This window comes from Pelobates fuscus, chromosome 10, assembly GCF_036172605.1.
Source record: "Pelobates fuscus isolate aPelFus1 chromosome 10, aPelFus1.pri, whole genome shotgun sequence".
Lineage (NCBI taxonomy): Eukaryota > Metazoa > Chordata > Amphibia > Anura > Pelobatidae > Pelobates > Pelobates fuscus.
This window is the reverse complement of record NC_086326.1, coordinates 46,245,526-46,260,687: the sequence shown is the minus strand read 5'-3', so window position 1 is coordinate 46,260,687 and position 15,162 is coordinate 46,245,526. Positions and strand designations below refer to the sequence as shown.

At 41.6% G+C, this 15,162-nt stretch overlaps 1 protein-coding gene across 1 annotated transcript in view; it reads left to right on the top strand.

The window, feature by feature from the left end:
- Nucleotides 1-4,879: 4,879 nt before the first annotated feature.
- The window catches only part of LRRC27 (leucine rich repeat containing 27), a 54,012-nt gene continuing 43,729 nt past the window's right edge, over nt 4,880-15,162 (top strand). Inside the window, exons 1-4 of the mRNA XM_063435334.1 lie at nt 4,880-5,022; nt 8,303-8,517; nt 9,616-9,746; nt 11,402-11,460. Of these exons, the coding sequence (XP_063291404.1) occupies nt 8,317-8,517; nt 9,616-9,746; nt 11,402-11,460 (391 nt within the window). The 5' untranslated portion in view covers nt 4,880-5,022; nt 8,303-8,316. The remainder of the gene's footprint in view (nt 5,023-8,302; nt 8,518-9,615; nt 9,747-11,401; nt 11,461-15,162) is intronic.

The following is a 15,162-nucleotide window of genomic DNA, read 5'->3' as shown; positions in this document are numbered from 1 at the left end:
CAGGAGGCTTCCCTTGTGACTGCACATTCAGGCCGCGAGCCAAGAGGTAAGGAAACTGCAGAACGATCGGTTCCCAAACGTGTAGGCATGGAAACTGCCAAACGTTCGGTTCGTGAACATGGAGGTATGGAAACTGTTGAACGTTCGATTCGCAAACGTGGAGGTATGGAAACTGCCGAACGTTCAGTTCGCGAATTCGGCCTTTTGCATGTGGCTGAGCGTTCGGGAGGTGATTCTATTGTTTCAGATGCAGCTGGCCGTTTGGCAGAAGGGCTGCAACGTTCGGGCAGAAGACCTATTTGCACAGCAATCAGCAAGAATGAGGCAGGACGAACGGCAGACTTTGCAGCAGGATCTGGTAACGCTGGAAGTGCTGCTTGGAGTCAACAAGTGGAGACATCAACTGTTCCTCAGCCCGGTGAGTCAGCTGCCAACACCGTTGCCCCCACTTTTGCTAGCCCAAGGGTTTCCCCTGAGGTGGGTCCCAGTACAGCTTTGGTTGGCAGCGGTAGAGTGGCAGATGGTAGGCATACGGCCAGACAAACGGCAACTGGGTCCCCTCTTTCCACTGACAGACGACGATCCATATTCTCCCCTGGTTATAGGAGAGTAGGGTGTCACCTCTCAGGATAACGTTAGGGCGACATGGGGTGAGTTGGGAGGCAAGCAACAGGGAATACGATTATAGGGATGACGCGGAGGAACAGCTCGGGCTTTCCTCATGGGTGGGTGTTCCACGCTGAACCCAGGAGGGTGTCGTCAGGTTACATAGGGATGCTGATAGGTATTGATCTAGGAGCAGTCATCGTCAGGGAATAAACAGCGATGGCAGGGGGTCCCCTTCAAGATATGCACGGGGACGATTTCGGATTCCACTGTTAGGATTGAATACCGGAGGCACAGCTGGTCTAGGTCTACTAGTGGGAGTTCTCCAGAGAGGGGCGGCACGCCCACGGCCCTAGGGGTCAGGACATTAGTGGGGGATTAAGCCACGGTTCCCACTCGGGAGTGAGGCAGGTCAGGGATACTAAGGCCAGCCTACCCAGGATTTCTTCTTCTTACAGGTCGTCAAGACAGTCTCCCACATATCGAGTGAGATTATGCGCTGTAAGGTCACCAAGATGGTCGACCACGGTTCAGGTGAGACCGAATTCGCCAAGACGGTCGCCCACGCATCGGGTGAGACCAGATGCTGGGAAGTCTTCTAGACGGTTACCCTCAGATAGGGTGAGACCTGCAGTTGGGGAAGTACGGCTCAAAGCACTAGAGCGCTTGGGTCAGGACAGCGGATCTCGGTTAATGCCCCCACGGCCTTCAGCGGCAAGGGGTTCGGAGGGTGAGTCATTTTCAATACCTCGTTCAGGGGATCTGTTAGATGGTTTAAAAACTTTCTTGAAGTGAGGGTAAGGGTGAGGATGTGAATTTTAGTCAGGTTTGGGTGCCAAGGGTGGAAGGTTTAGGGTCAAGCGCAGTTGTAGGAGGGTGCACGGGGGGGAGACGGTGGCAACATCGGCTGTTTCGACATCAATTGATTTAGGAAGTGAGCGAGCGAATTTGCTAGGGGTTATTCCGGATGCGGCTCGTCAGAACGTACACTTTTTCTTTGCGGTCATCTTAAGCCCGAAGTGAAGGAACGTATTTGGAAAGGGGAGTTTGTGGAGATCCATGCCCTTCTCCCTCTGGAGGAGTATATAGATCTTAAAGAGGAGGATAACAAGGATACTAAGAAAGAGGAGGAGGAAAAGAAGTGTTGGTACCGTAAGAATCCTAAGACGTTCGACAATTGGTTGAGGGCCTTTTGTATTCTAGCTAGCGTGATGGGGGAGAAGTCTCCAGATCGTTGTTCCCAGTTATTTTGCTACCTTGACGGTATTTGGGAGGCATACCGCACGTACAGGGGTCTCGCGTGGTGGCGTTATGACAAACAGTTTCGTCAGTGCTTGTCTGCCAATCCAGGGATGAGGTGGGATCAGATGGACCTAAGCTAATGATGGCACAGAAGGCCTCCCCCATTCATTTGGGGGCCGGCGTGGGATCTTCCTCCACCTCGTCGGCCAGCCACAGAAAAAGTTGGCAGTGCAAGTGGGGGCCTCATGTCGGTTTAAGCATGAATGCTTGGGTTGTGGAGGAACTCATGGACTTCATTGGTGCTTCAAGAGAGGCTGCAGGGGGTTCCTCGGGAGGTGCGATTCCATGCGCTGCCGGTGGGGCTAACGCCGGTGAAGGTCGGCGTGATGTTGCTATGGCTAAACAGCTACAGTAACCAAGTTGATGCGTCATTACTGAAGGATGGTTTTACTAGTGGTTTTGTTATCCCGTTTCAGGAGAGGGTGGTGGTTCCTCGTCTTTATAATTTACAATTAGTTGTGGAATTTCCGGGGGTGGTGCGGGAAAAATTATTCAAAGAGGTCGATTGGGCAGGATGGCGGGACCTTTTGCGGAACCCCCACTTTCTCATCTAAGGGTTTCACCTCTGGGGGTGGTGCCGGAGAAGGAACCTTGTAAGTACCAGTTGATACACCATCTTTCTTATCCAAAGGGATCGTCCGTAAATGATGATATTGATAAGGCCCTTTGTTCCGTATCATATGCGTCGTTTGATCAGGCGTTTGATTTGGTTCTGTGGGTAGGCCGCGGAGCATTGTTGGCCAAGGCAGATGTGGAATCGGCGTTTCGTCTCCTTCTGATTCACCCTAAGTGTCATCATTTGCTGGGCTGTGTTTGCCCATGGGGTGTTCTATTTCCTGCACCTACTTTGAAAAATTTAGCACCTTTTTGTAGTGGGTGGTCAGAGTCAAGGCGGGAACGAAATTTCCACTATCTGGATGATTTCCTGTGCGTTGGCCCTTCTGGTTCAGAAGCTTGTCATATAGGATTGAGGACGTTGGAATGGGTGGCGCATGTTTTTGGGGTACCTTTGGTGGGTGACAAGACGTGTTTGAGTTTTTTGGGCTTGGAGATAGATTTCGTCAGGGGAGAATGTCGTTTGCCAGAAAACAAATTGCTTGCTCTTCGTCGGGCGGTTTCGGAGGTCATGGAAGCCAAAAAACGACTCCGGTGGTTTGGTTATCGGGGTTGGAATGCAATTTGTTTGGAAATTTTTGGTAAGATTAGTTTGGGGCAGGTGCCAGATATGGTAGTTCTTCATGCGGGGGGAAATGATGTGGGACTGATGCCCCAGAGGGATTTGATTCTAGGTATGAAGAGGGACGTGGACAGATTGAGAGAGTTAGTGTCTGGGATTGTGGTCATCTGCTCGGAAATGGTTCCTTGTTGTCATTGGCGCCACGCGTGGAATCCTTCTGCGGTGGCTAAGATTAGGTGTAAAGTTAACAAGGTGATGGCTGCATATGTCAGGCGTTTGGGGAGGGGTGGTTGGGCATATGGAGTTAGTAGCCATGTTTCCAGGATATTACAGGCATGATGGCATTCACCTCTCTGAAGTTGGCTTTGATTTTTTATTTTTGGGTTTTCAGGAGGGCTTGCAGCGAGCACTTTTTTTTCTGGAGGGGGGGGGGGCTGCTCAGGTGGCTTAAGGAGTCAAGCTCTGAACTGTGGCGGGGGATGGAGAGAAACGTTGGGGGTAGGTCATATTGATATGGGGTAAAATGTTAGGTTCAGGGAAAATAGGTAGGCCTTTGGACTGGTTTGGTAGGTTCGGGCTCGTTGGTAGCTCAGAACCTGGGTGTGTATTGGTATCTTGGTATATACTACAATTGTGGAACTGTCAAAATGGATGCCCTTGGTGGCAATGGTTATGTGTTCAATGTTAATTATATGGTGTTATAATGTTGTTGGGATTTATTGTTTATGTAAGAGTGGGTCATTGTCGAGGGGGTTTAATTGTATAAAGGCAGGATGCTGGAGTGACATGTCATGGTTGGCATGACAATGACCTTAAATTTTACTTGTTAAAAACTTATTATCAATAAAAGTTGTGATAAATTTTGCCAAAAACATGGTGTCAGTGTTTTTATGGGGTTTGATGTTGGGGTTTAACCCCTTAAGGACCAAACTTCTGTAATAAAAGGGAATCATGACATGTCACACATGTCATGTGTCCTTAAGGGGTTAAGCATATCCTGCAGAGGCGACTATGCACATGTCATGAGTATTTCATAAAGATTTGGGGTGACAGTGCCGCTTTAATGCTTCTCTTGGGAACATTAAAACTATGTTTAACACATAAAACATCATAGAATAAATCATTGCAGGTAAAAAAACATTCTTACCTGTAAGGATTTATTTTATGACAATGTTTTATGTGTTAAACATAGGGACTAATGCCCTCGCCCCCTTTAGTTTCCCTTCAAGGTACCCATACACGGGATACTGTACAATGACACTGAACTATTTAATAAAAAGCAATGTCCAGGAGTGGCACTTGACAAATCAATGAAAATCACCACTTCAATTACATTTCCCTTCCTATAATCTACTAATTGAACATTACACTACTAAACTGAATTCAATATCCTACTGAATTCAATATCCTTATAGAAAATTGGAAACATTGTAACTATATAGTGTATAAAATATGCAGATTCATTTACCTCTCAGGAGCTTGTAGAAGAGGCTTTGCTTCACAAAATGCATGTTATTACTAAAGTATTTATTTATTTTTAAATAAAAATCAAAAAGTTAAACAGCAAAGCCACACTGCCATCCTATAGTGCATTGTGCGTAATTCAAAGAAGATACAACTTGCTCTGCTAAAATATATGGGCAACATCAAAAGAGCATTCAAATATATATGATGTAAACGTAACCAAGTGATTATTTCGCCTTATAACAAAGCTTGGTCCTCGTTGGCTGCTGTAGCCTTGCGGTGGTTGCCCTAGCAACGCGTCTTTCCGAACGTTCTAATGTTACACAGCGTTCTAACAGAAGCTAAGTGTTGCTCTGTAAATAGGATTGTGGGAGTGAATCCTGTTTCCCATAGAAAGTGCAGCCACGGATGCCTATAATGTAAGGTGTGCTCGCTGAGACTGACCTGTGCACGAACAGCCACTTACCTGCATGGTGAGTAGCACTGCACAACAATGCTGAGTACCTGCATGATATAACAGTACAGGAAAGGATAATGGCTAATCGTTAGCACTCCAGCTTTTGTGGGCTTCCTATCCCAGGCTTTCTCTTGCAGAGCATCATGGGAATTGAAGTCCACAGTTGTTGGAGTGCAGTGTAGGTTATCCTTCACTACTATATGCTATTGCTATACTTTACTGATCGCATTTTCCGAGAATGGATAGTGTGTACCTCAAAATAATGGCTTCTGTATTGAGGTTGGAGAAATACTTGCAAAGTGACTTTAACCCCTTAAGGACCAAACTTCTGGGATAAAAGGGAATCATGACATGTCACACATGTCATGTGTCCTTAATGGGGTTAAATTAAATATATGCATATTCATTATTATTCATTTTATTTACAAGGTAGAGCATACTGGTGATACAAAATGAAATATGCACGTGATGGTTAATAGACATAATTCGTTATGGTACATATACACAATAGTTGAATGTTGAAGGACTTTGTAATGTGTTTATATGTCTTATTGATAGCTGTTATACATTTATGGTTTTGGCAATTTGTATTGTGAAGTTTCCACTTAGGTTCTAACTTCTAACAATGCTGAGCATGCTAAGCATTGTTTATGTCTGGATAAGTAGATGAGTTTGTGGAATTTGAGCAGTGACCACACAACATTTCTATCCATTTACTGTTACATTAATGTTTAATATTATATGAAAAGGACGGCATAATGAAAAGGCTAAAATGTATTTTTAAAAAACCCCAAAAAACAGCTTTATTAATTTTGAGCATATAATCTATTGCAATCTGAATATTTGTCTGTTTTAAGTGTCCACCCATCCATCCAATATGCCCCTGTGTCTAACATCATACATTTACCTCACAATGCATTCCATTAACAATAGTTTTGAACGAAGATTGGAAGTTAGCGAATGTTGTGCCCATTCACAAGAAAGGTAATAGGGAGGAGTCGGGCAACTATAGGCCAGTAAGCCTAACTTCAGTAGTGGGGAAAGTGATGGAAACCATGTTAAAGGATAGGATTGTTGAACATCTAAAAACACATGGATTTCAAGATCAGAGACAACATGGGTTTACTTCAGGGAGATCATGCCAAACTAATCTTATTGATTTTTTTGATTGGGTAACTAAAATTATAGATCAGGGTGGTGCAGTAGACATTGCTTACCTCGATTTCAGTAAGGCTTTTGACACTGTTGCACATAGAAGGCTTATCAACAAACTACAATCTTTGAGTTTGGATTCCAATATTGTTGAATGGGTAAGGCAGTGGCTGAGTGACAGGCAACAGAGGGTTGTAGTCAATGGAGTATATTCGAAGCTTGGGCTTGTCACCAGTGGGGTACCTCAGGGATCTGTACTTGGACCCATTCTCTTTAATATTTTTATTAGTGATATTGCAGAAGGTCTTGATGGTAAGGTGTGTCTTTTTGCGGATGATACTAAGATATGTAACAGGGTTGATGTTCCAGGAGGGATAAGCCAAATGGAAAATGATTTAGGTAGACTAGAAAAATGGTCAGAGTTGTGGCAACTGACATTTAATGTGGATAAGTGCAAGATAATGCATCTTGGACGTAAAAACCCAAGGGCAGAGTACAGAATATTTGATAGAGTCCTAACCTCAACATCTGAGGAAAGGGATTTAGGGGTGATTATTTCTGATGACTTAAAGGTAGGCAGACAATGTAATAGAGCAGCAGGAAATGCTAGCAGAATGCTTGGTTGTATAGGGAGAGGTATTAGCAGTAGAAAGAGGGAAGTGCTCATGCCATTGTACAGAACACTGGTGAGACCTCACTTGGAGTACTGTACACAGTACTGGAGACCCTATCTTCAGAAGGATATTGATACCTTAGAGAGAGTTCAAAGAAGGGCTACTAAACTGGTTCATGGATTGCAGGATAAAACTTACCAGGAAAGGTTAAAGGATCTTAACATGTATAGCATGGAGGAAAGACGAGACAGGGGGGATATGATAGAAACATTTAAATACATAAAGGGAATCAACACAGTAAAGGAGGAGACTATATTTAAAAGAAGAAAAACTACCACAACAAGAGGACATAGTCTTAAATTAGAGGGACAAAGGTTTAAAAATAATATCAGGAAGTATTACTTTACTGAGAGGGTAGTGGATGCATGGAATAGCCTTCCAGCTGAAGTGGTAGAGGTTAACACAGTAAAGGAGTTTAAGCATGCGTGGGATAGGCATAAGGCTATCCTAACTATAAGATAAGGCCAGGGACTAATGAAAGTATTTAGAAAACTGGGCAGACTAGATGGGCCGAATGGTTCTTATCTGCCGTCACATTCTATGTTTCTATGTTTCTATGTTTCTATGTTTCTATAACTTGGGTCTTATGCAATGCTGATGTAATAATACACATCTGCTAAAGGGGGCCAAATGCAAGGAATCTGTAACACTGACCTCACAATATACATGATTATATTTGCCCAGAAGGCAGACCAGTTTCATCTTATAAGGAGAGTTTGAGGCAAACCCATAAAAACAGGGAGAGTATATAGGTAGTAAAACGAGACCAAACGTTCATGCTGCATCTGAAGGTCTGAAATGAAATATCTGCTAAGAATTTGGGCTAAAAGTATGCATGATTGGAGTGGGCCCTCTGTGTGTGTGTTTTCACCAGTCATTTCAATGTTGGGACCTCTGATACTCTTCTATAATGTATCAATGTCCAACGTATTCTTTGTCAGGGATGTCATCAGGATATCACGTGTTGTGTCATGGGGGAAAAGGCAAAAAGATTAATTTCAGAAAAACAAAACACTATCTGTTTAAAGAAGTAGAAGTGTATATTTTTAGTAAATTTTTCAAAAACAGCATGATATAACACTGTGTATGGATCAGATGCTAACCAGCACAGGACACAGAGGAAGGTAAAGTGACCATAGGAGGGGAAAAGAAGGGAAAAATTGGAAAACAAAAATGGGGGGGGGGGGGGATGAGAATAGAAAGGAGTGGAATTAAGGGGGTATAAAAAGGAACATAGGGGAGCGAGGGGCAGATTGGTGGAGGGAAAATCGGGGCTGGCAGAGACACCCCCTTCCTGCTAGAGCTCCACCAACTCTGCTCCCAATTGTAGTCTCTCATTGAGTGCATCACTGCAATCCTCCAACTTACATTTGATGCCGTCTCCCGTATGTCTGGATGTAGAGGGCTTATATTGTATATAATTCACAGATAAGTCTTTGAAAATAGTCAAATTTTCACGTTTTTTCACAGATATTGTTAAAGTAATGGATGAAAAGGGATCCGGCTGCTTTTTGAAGAACAATTCGGCAAGTCAAGTTACTAGAAAGCAAGCACTGACTATGAAGGTCCCAGTGCAAGGATTAGGTTCTCATTTCAACAAAGCTTCAAATAATACGTTGGACCTCAGCAAGAAAAACCTGCATTGCCTTGATGAAGACCTTTACAAAAGCAACCGTTACCTACAGGTATTGAAACTTGATGTATGCTGTGTTTAGCCAAGTATTGTGCATTACAAATAATACCTGTTCCTAAGAAACAACATACTTAATGAAAGCGCTACTAAGCTAAATCATATATTGCATTAACGGGACATCTAATTGAAGTGGTCTGGGTGCAGTGTCCCTGTCCCTTTAACACTGCAATTTAAAACCGGTTTAGAGAAACTTCAATGTTTTCATTGCAGGGTTAAGACTGCCTCTAGTGATTGTCTATCAGACAGCTACTAGAGGCGTTTCCTGCTGTTTCATGGAGTTTAAATTACGCTTAACGCCCTCGCGCTTAGAATGAGGACATCCAGTGTCTTGAAATCCCCCAGAGGACAACATTGATATATTGCTTTCCTAGAAGGAATGCCTAATGTGCTGGAATAAGGTAAACAAACAAAAGGGTTTATTAAACCTTTGACAACCGTGGGGAGTGGGGGCACGAGTAAAGGGTTCAGAGGAACACCATAGTGTTAGGAATGCAGCTTTGTATTTCTAACACTATAGTGTTCCTTTTAAGAGAAGTTAAGTAAATACTCACCTCTTCTCCATCGTAAAAGTACCTCAATGATCTGGGATTCATGGTTGTCACCTGAGGAGCAGGGCTAGGCAACCTTCGGAACTCCAGATGGAAAACATTTCCCTGGATGCCTTATTATGGCTGTAAGAGCATTATGAGATGTGGAGTCCACAACATATGGGTTGCCAAAGATTGCTTATCATTGTCCTAGAGTAACACCTATCCCCTCCTCCTGCCTACACACTTTATTGCCAACTCAACTGCATCAGAAGGGAGTGACAGCTGTCAGTCAGTTCCAATACTCCTCTAGCAAGCATCAGCAGAGGTCACCATAGGCGTAATCACAGCAACAACATGTGCATTGTATTTGCTGTGATGGAGAGTAGTTACTCAGTATGAAAAACAGCTTATCAGCTGCACTATGTTGCTGAGAATTCATTTAATGTATTTTAATGGTTTTTTTTATCTTGCCAAAAGTATTTTATTAGCAAGTGTTATATGCATGTTATCAGCAAGTGTTATACCCATTATACCGATTTTGTCATTTTCTTTCTCTTCAGAATTTACATTTAGAAGGGAATTCTCTGATCTCAGTTCCTGAGAAACTCTTTCTTCAGCTGCAGCACCTTGTGTGGTTGGATCTTCGATACAATAAAATTACAAGCCTGCCACAAACCATCGGAGAACTAAGGTTCATTGCTTATTTATTTAATTAGGAGATAAAAAGATAATCCAAAATATCTCTGACAACCAGACAAGACATATTGGAGTTCATGGCACTGTCCTCTCAGTCATAAAATAATTGCTCTAAAAGTGTCAGAAAATGCTCACAAAATATATGTTGGTTTTACGGTGACTGATAAAAGGCTTATCCTCGAACAATAGCTAAGTTGCAGAACAATAGCTAAGTTGCAGAAGTTTTAATAGTGACATCACGTAATGCTGACCTCATAATACACCACATCCACCTAGAGAAGCACAGAAGGTTGAGGTGCATATGATTAAATATCTGTGGGGAAGAACATTGTCATTTTTTCAGGTTTTCAAAAACCTGAGCTAGGAAGTGGAATGCCACAAAGAATATGTGTGATTGGATTTTCTGTCCTTTCGGTGTATGTGATCACATTGGGCTGTTTTTGAATGGTTTGTCTGTATGTCTATATCTCCAAAAGTCATTTAGTGATGGCACCTGTGCTGCTCTCCTATAATTTATAAATGTCCAATATGTTATTTGTCACATGTATCGGCAGATCTACACCACAATTGTATACGCAAATCAAAAATATGATGTTGTTGTTTTTGTTTGTTTTTTATAATTTGTGTATCTCTTATCTGATCTAGCTAGCTGGCTACATCATTGGGCAAACCTGAACAAATTGCCCAGTAACTTAGTACGCCAAAAATTCATATAACGGACAACCTAGCACGCTCTCCTGCCCAGACACTCATAACATAGAGATCATGTATATCCAAATGTAGACCAATAGTGATGTTGACAAATCCTCAACTAGAAAAGGCTGGGAATATTTTCCAAATTGGCCTTTTAGTCTAGATTATAGATACTAAGTGGTTGGTAAATACCCCACGACACACATGCGGACGAAATGGCATAAAAGCTTGTGGAGCAGGGAAGTTGAACCTATCCTTGAGGACTTCATGCTTGCAAAGTTGTTACGATATCGCCTTCCACAGAACATTCACAGAAGGAAGGACACAAATGTTGCCCACACATCTGTGTGCCGTGAAAACATATAAATATATATTGGTCTATCAACAGGAGACAAACTTTCCATAAGGCTGACAGTAGGCATTCTATTCCTCTACTACACCTACAGCAAAAATCGGGTCTCTACTCCTTAAATTATGAGTCACAATTTTTTTACATTTTTGGACTTTATCAAATTGCCAGAAATTAACAGCATCCACAGAAGCCAGTGACTTTGTCGAAATGGACACTTTAGATTCTTGTCCATGTCTTTCACAGATAATCATATAGCCTACACCTATGTATGATGTAAAGGCAGTTAGAGTCCTCATCAAACCACCTTATATTGGCAGCCTCTGGTTTTTATCTACCATCCATACCACTTTGAAAAACATCTAATCTTAATAGTTAACCAAAGACCTTGTTGTATTTTGATTATATATTTTCTAATTTTGACCGTGGGTGGGGAGATATATAAATGAAACAGAAATTTTCTGGTTAATTTCCTTTTATATGTAGGTATCTTTGAAACATATGTTTTGACCCAATGGTCAGGTATATAACTAATTAATTGATTGTAATAGCAATAATTTGCATGCATATATCCTGCTACTTTGATAAATCTGCTTTTCCCCTCCAAGGTATCTGAAGTCCCTTCTTTTGGAAGGAAACCCTATCAAGGCATTGCCAGTTGAACTAGGTAAGTCTGAACAGTTTAAAAATAGTTAGTGCATTTTATCTTATGTCATAAATTGGTTTGATAAAAGCCCTGGTTCAGGAGGAAACATTGCTGCTGTGGGAGTGCATAATAAAAAATATTTGCAATCTATGAGGAGTGCTTGACCATCTTCTTTGCCTGTTTGTCATAGAAGTGTGATATGTTTAACACTCCGCAACCAAATGGCTTTTACAGATGTTACTGGAGTTTAATATTAAACGGTCAAGATAAACCTCTGCATTAATAAATATAAATCTCTTTAGTTTGGAAAACTGCGCCTCAGAAGGAGATATGATAACATTATACAAATATATTTGGGGCCAGTACAAACCATTATCTGGAAATCTATTCATAAACAGGGCTGTACATAGGACACGAGGTCACACATTTAGGCTGGAAGAAAGGAGATTTCATCTAAGGCACAGAAAAGGTTTTTTTTTTTTTTTTAACAGTAAGAGCAATAAGGATATGGAATTCTCTGCCTGAGGAGGTGGTTTTATCAGAGTCACTACAGATGTTTAAACAAAATTGGATAAATACTTGCAAAAACATAACATACAGGGATATAATTTCTTATTAGTGGGGTAATAGCTGCTTGATCCAAGGAGACATCTGACTGCTATTTTGGGGTCAAGAAGGGATTTTTTCCTAGATTGTGGAAAAATTGGAAGCGCTTCAGACTAGGTATTTTGCCTTCTTTTGGATCAACAGCAAAAACATATGTGAGGAAGGCTGAACTTGATGGACGCAAGTCTCTTTTCAGCTATGTAACTATGTAATAAGAGGCTGGAATCCTAAAGGTTTATTTACTAAACAGATAATTTTGACAAAAGCATGACATGCTTTAGGCTACAATATGTCTCAGCTGAAAATATAGATTCAACTTTTTCCAGGCCAGCTATATTGGCCTAAACTTAGCAGATCCAATGTCAATTCTTTGTGTCTCACAGTTTAGTGAAAAAGCCCCTTGGTCATAATACAGTATGAAGTATATATTTTGTGCTTACGTTACAATTAAATACAAAGAGTATATGTTTCAAACAAAATAAACCCAGCAAAGGCTTATGGGATAAGTAGTTTATCCCCCCCAGATGCAGTTTCACTTCACATAGCTTCCAGTTGGTTCACAGCCTGGTTTACAATTTAGTGAACTAGGCTGTGTGCAGCGATCACCACAGCTAGAGACTGGACTTCCTTTGCCAATGTCTAGGTTCTTTCTCTGGAGAGGTAAGAAAGATTGCTCAGTTCAAATGGAGCATGAAGCGTGCGTGCACAGCACATGCTATATTAACAAGATTGATACAGACAGCTCTTAAGAGATAATTCTGAATAGCTAATTGACAAATCTGGAGGGCTGTCTTTTAGCTGCAGTGATTTTTCAGAGCTAAGAGAGGATGCAGGATACTCTCTACACACCATACAATTGGCAGTAATGCAAGATGTTATGATGCTTAGAGTGACCTCTTTTGTCAAATATGAACAGCTGTGGATCAATAATAGCTAGTTTATTACATAGACTAGTACTATCAGGGTGTAGTCTTTAAATATTTTCAACATACTGTATAACATATGTTACCTTTGACAACTCATAGATTAATACTATTATATACAGTGATATATTGGGATTGTCCCTATCAGTCCATTAATAAAGTCTAGGAAAGGGTACTCTCTATAGCAGGGGTTCCCAATAAATGTTTCCTGTGGAACCCTTTGACATAGTGTATCAACAGCGTGGGACCCCTGTGGCGGAACCAACCTCGCCACTGGGCATTGGAGAAGCCTGTTTGCCCGCCTCCTGCCTGCTGACTATGGCCCCTGGGAGATTTGACCCTTTAAATACAGGATTTGGGCATGTTGTATTGTATTATGCTGCTACTGGCCCTTTAAGGACCATCTGGGGACATACTGTGGAGTTACTGGGTGGCCACCATTTCATGTATCAGAGGCACATGGTGAGAACAATGGACGAAGCACATGGTGAGAACAATGGATGGTGGCCATTTTAACTCACAGACACTGTTGTGACTTTTCTACACGGTGCCATCTCGCCGGTATTTGGTGCACAAAGACATTGTGCAGTAGTTTTAAACTATACAACAGGGGACACATCATACAGTAATTCTTTTTTTATAAAATCTGTATATGTTCTGCGGAATCTGCATTAAACTGTATCTTCCAAACTAATGAACGGATCTGGGTGAATTTTGGATATGTGGTTCACCCAGATCCCCCGGTTCTGAGGATATACTTGGGGTATATATGGATATATATGGGGTTATTGCATGTTTTGGGGTCCCTGTGATATGTTTTATAAAACTGTATTTCTCTGTCTGTGATAATTATATTACCCATTGTGTTCAGTAATCATATCACAGGCAGAGGGGAGGATTTTGTGTGGGAGTGTCTGTGTATTGTATGTATTGATTGGTTGTTCTGTAAAACCCTGTGGGCAGTACTATGTTTGTGGATTGGGAATAAAAGAGGCTGTATATGCCAGTACAGTCAGTTCTGCTTGACCTCAAAACTAAGTGTCGTCTCGTTATTGGGGGAATTGGATTGTATGCTGATTGCCAGGAGTGTAAGCTGATTGTATGCTTTTCCTGTTCAGCTGTTTACAGCATTCATATGCTTGAGAGCATTCGCATGCTTCTCCGGTTCGGTGGTTGTGGTGTCTGTTGCAGTGCTTGGAGTCCTCAGCTGCACCTATAGTGGAATTATGCAAATTACAATTTCATCACATTAGTAGGAAAAGATTGCCAAGTGAGGGATTCTTTTTTCTATTTACAACACTGTTTTATAACTATTTGGGGTTAAAGCGGCACTGCCACCCTCTAAAAATGATTATTTCATTAAGACAGAGTATTTTTTACTGTATAGGAATTTGACTGAAAGGGATTTACTGAGACAAAGTATGAACTACTGCCATGATGGCTGCAGAGAATTGGCTTTGTCTATGGATGATCCCGCAGTCTCACGGGAGTCTCCATAGACCTCAATGCTGTACTCTTGCGCATACTTTTAAAAGTATATCCACAAATATTAAATTATTTGGAAAGCTTATCAAACAATATGAAATCGAGTAAGTATGCTTTCCGTTTCGCTGCTCTGGCCTTAAATTTGAAACTCACTTTGAATTCACAGCCTTGAAAAAACTCAATTAAATAAAGACCCTTGAAAGTCTCACATGCTTGAAGGCATTGCATAGCACTGAGCACACACTGCATTGCAGAAGCAAGCTGAGCTATCTAAAGTACAAGTGATTAACAGAAGTGGACGTTTACATCTTACAAGTATTACAAATAAATAATTCCCTTTTTTGTATTTTATTGAAATACGTTGCTGGAATATAGTACAGACTGGGATACCCAAGCCTGTTTACTGGCAGAACAGACGTCAGGGTTCCTGGTTTAGGAAATGACTGTGGATACTACTTTATGTATACACAGTTTCTGTTTAGATTGCCATGCGTGGTAGCCATTGACATAATAGGGATTTAAAAAAAAAAAGTTTACTGCACATTTTCACATATTTTCACAACAGCGAGAGGAGTGAGAGGAAGGAGGCATCCTGGACCAGCCCCAGACTCTAATTGGCCTCAGAACCTGCTGTGTGTGTGTTTGTGAGAATGTGTGTGGCAGTGTATGTGTATATGTGCATACATCCTGGCATTCAGATACCACACAC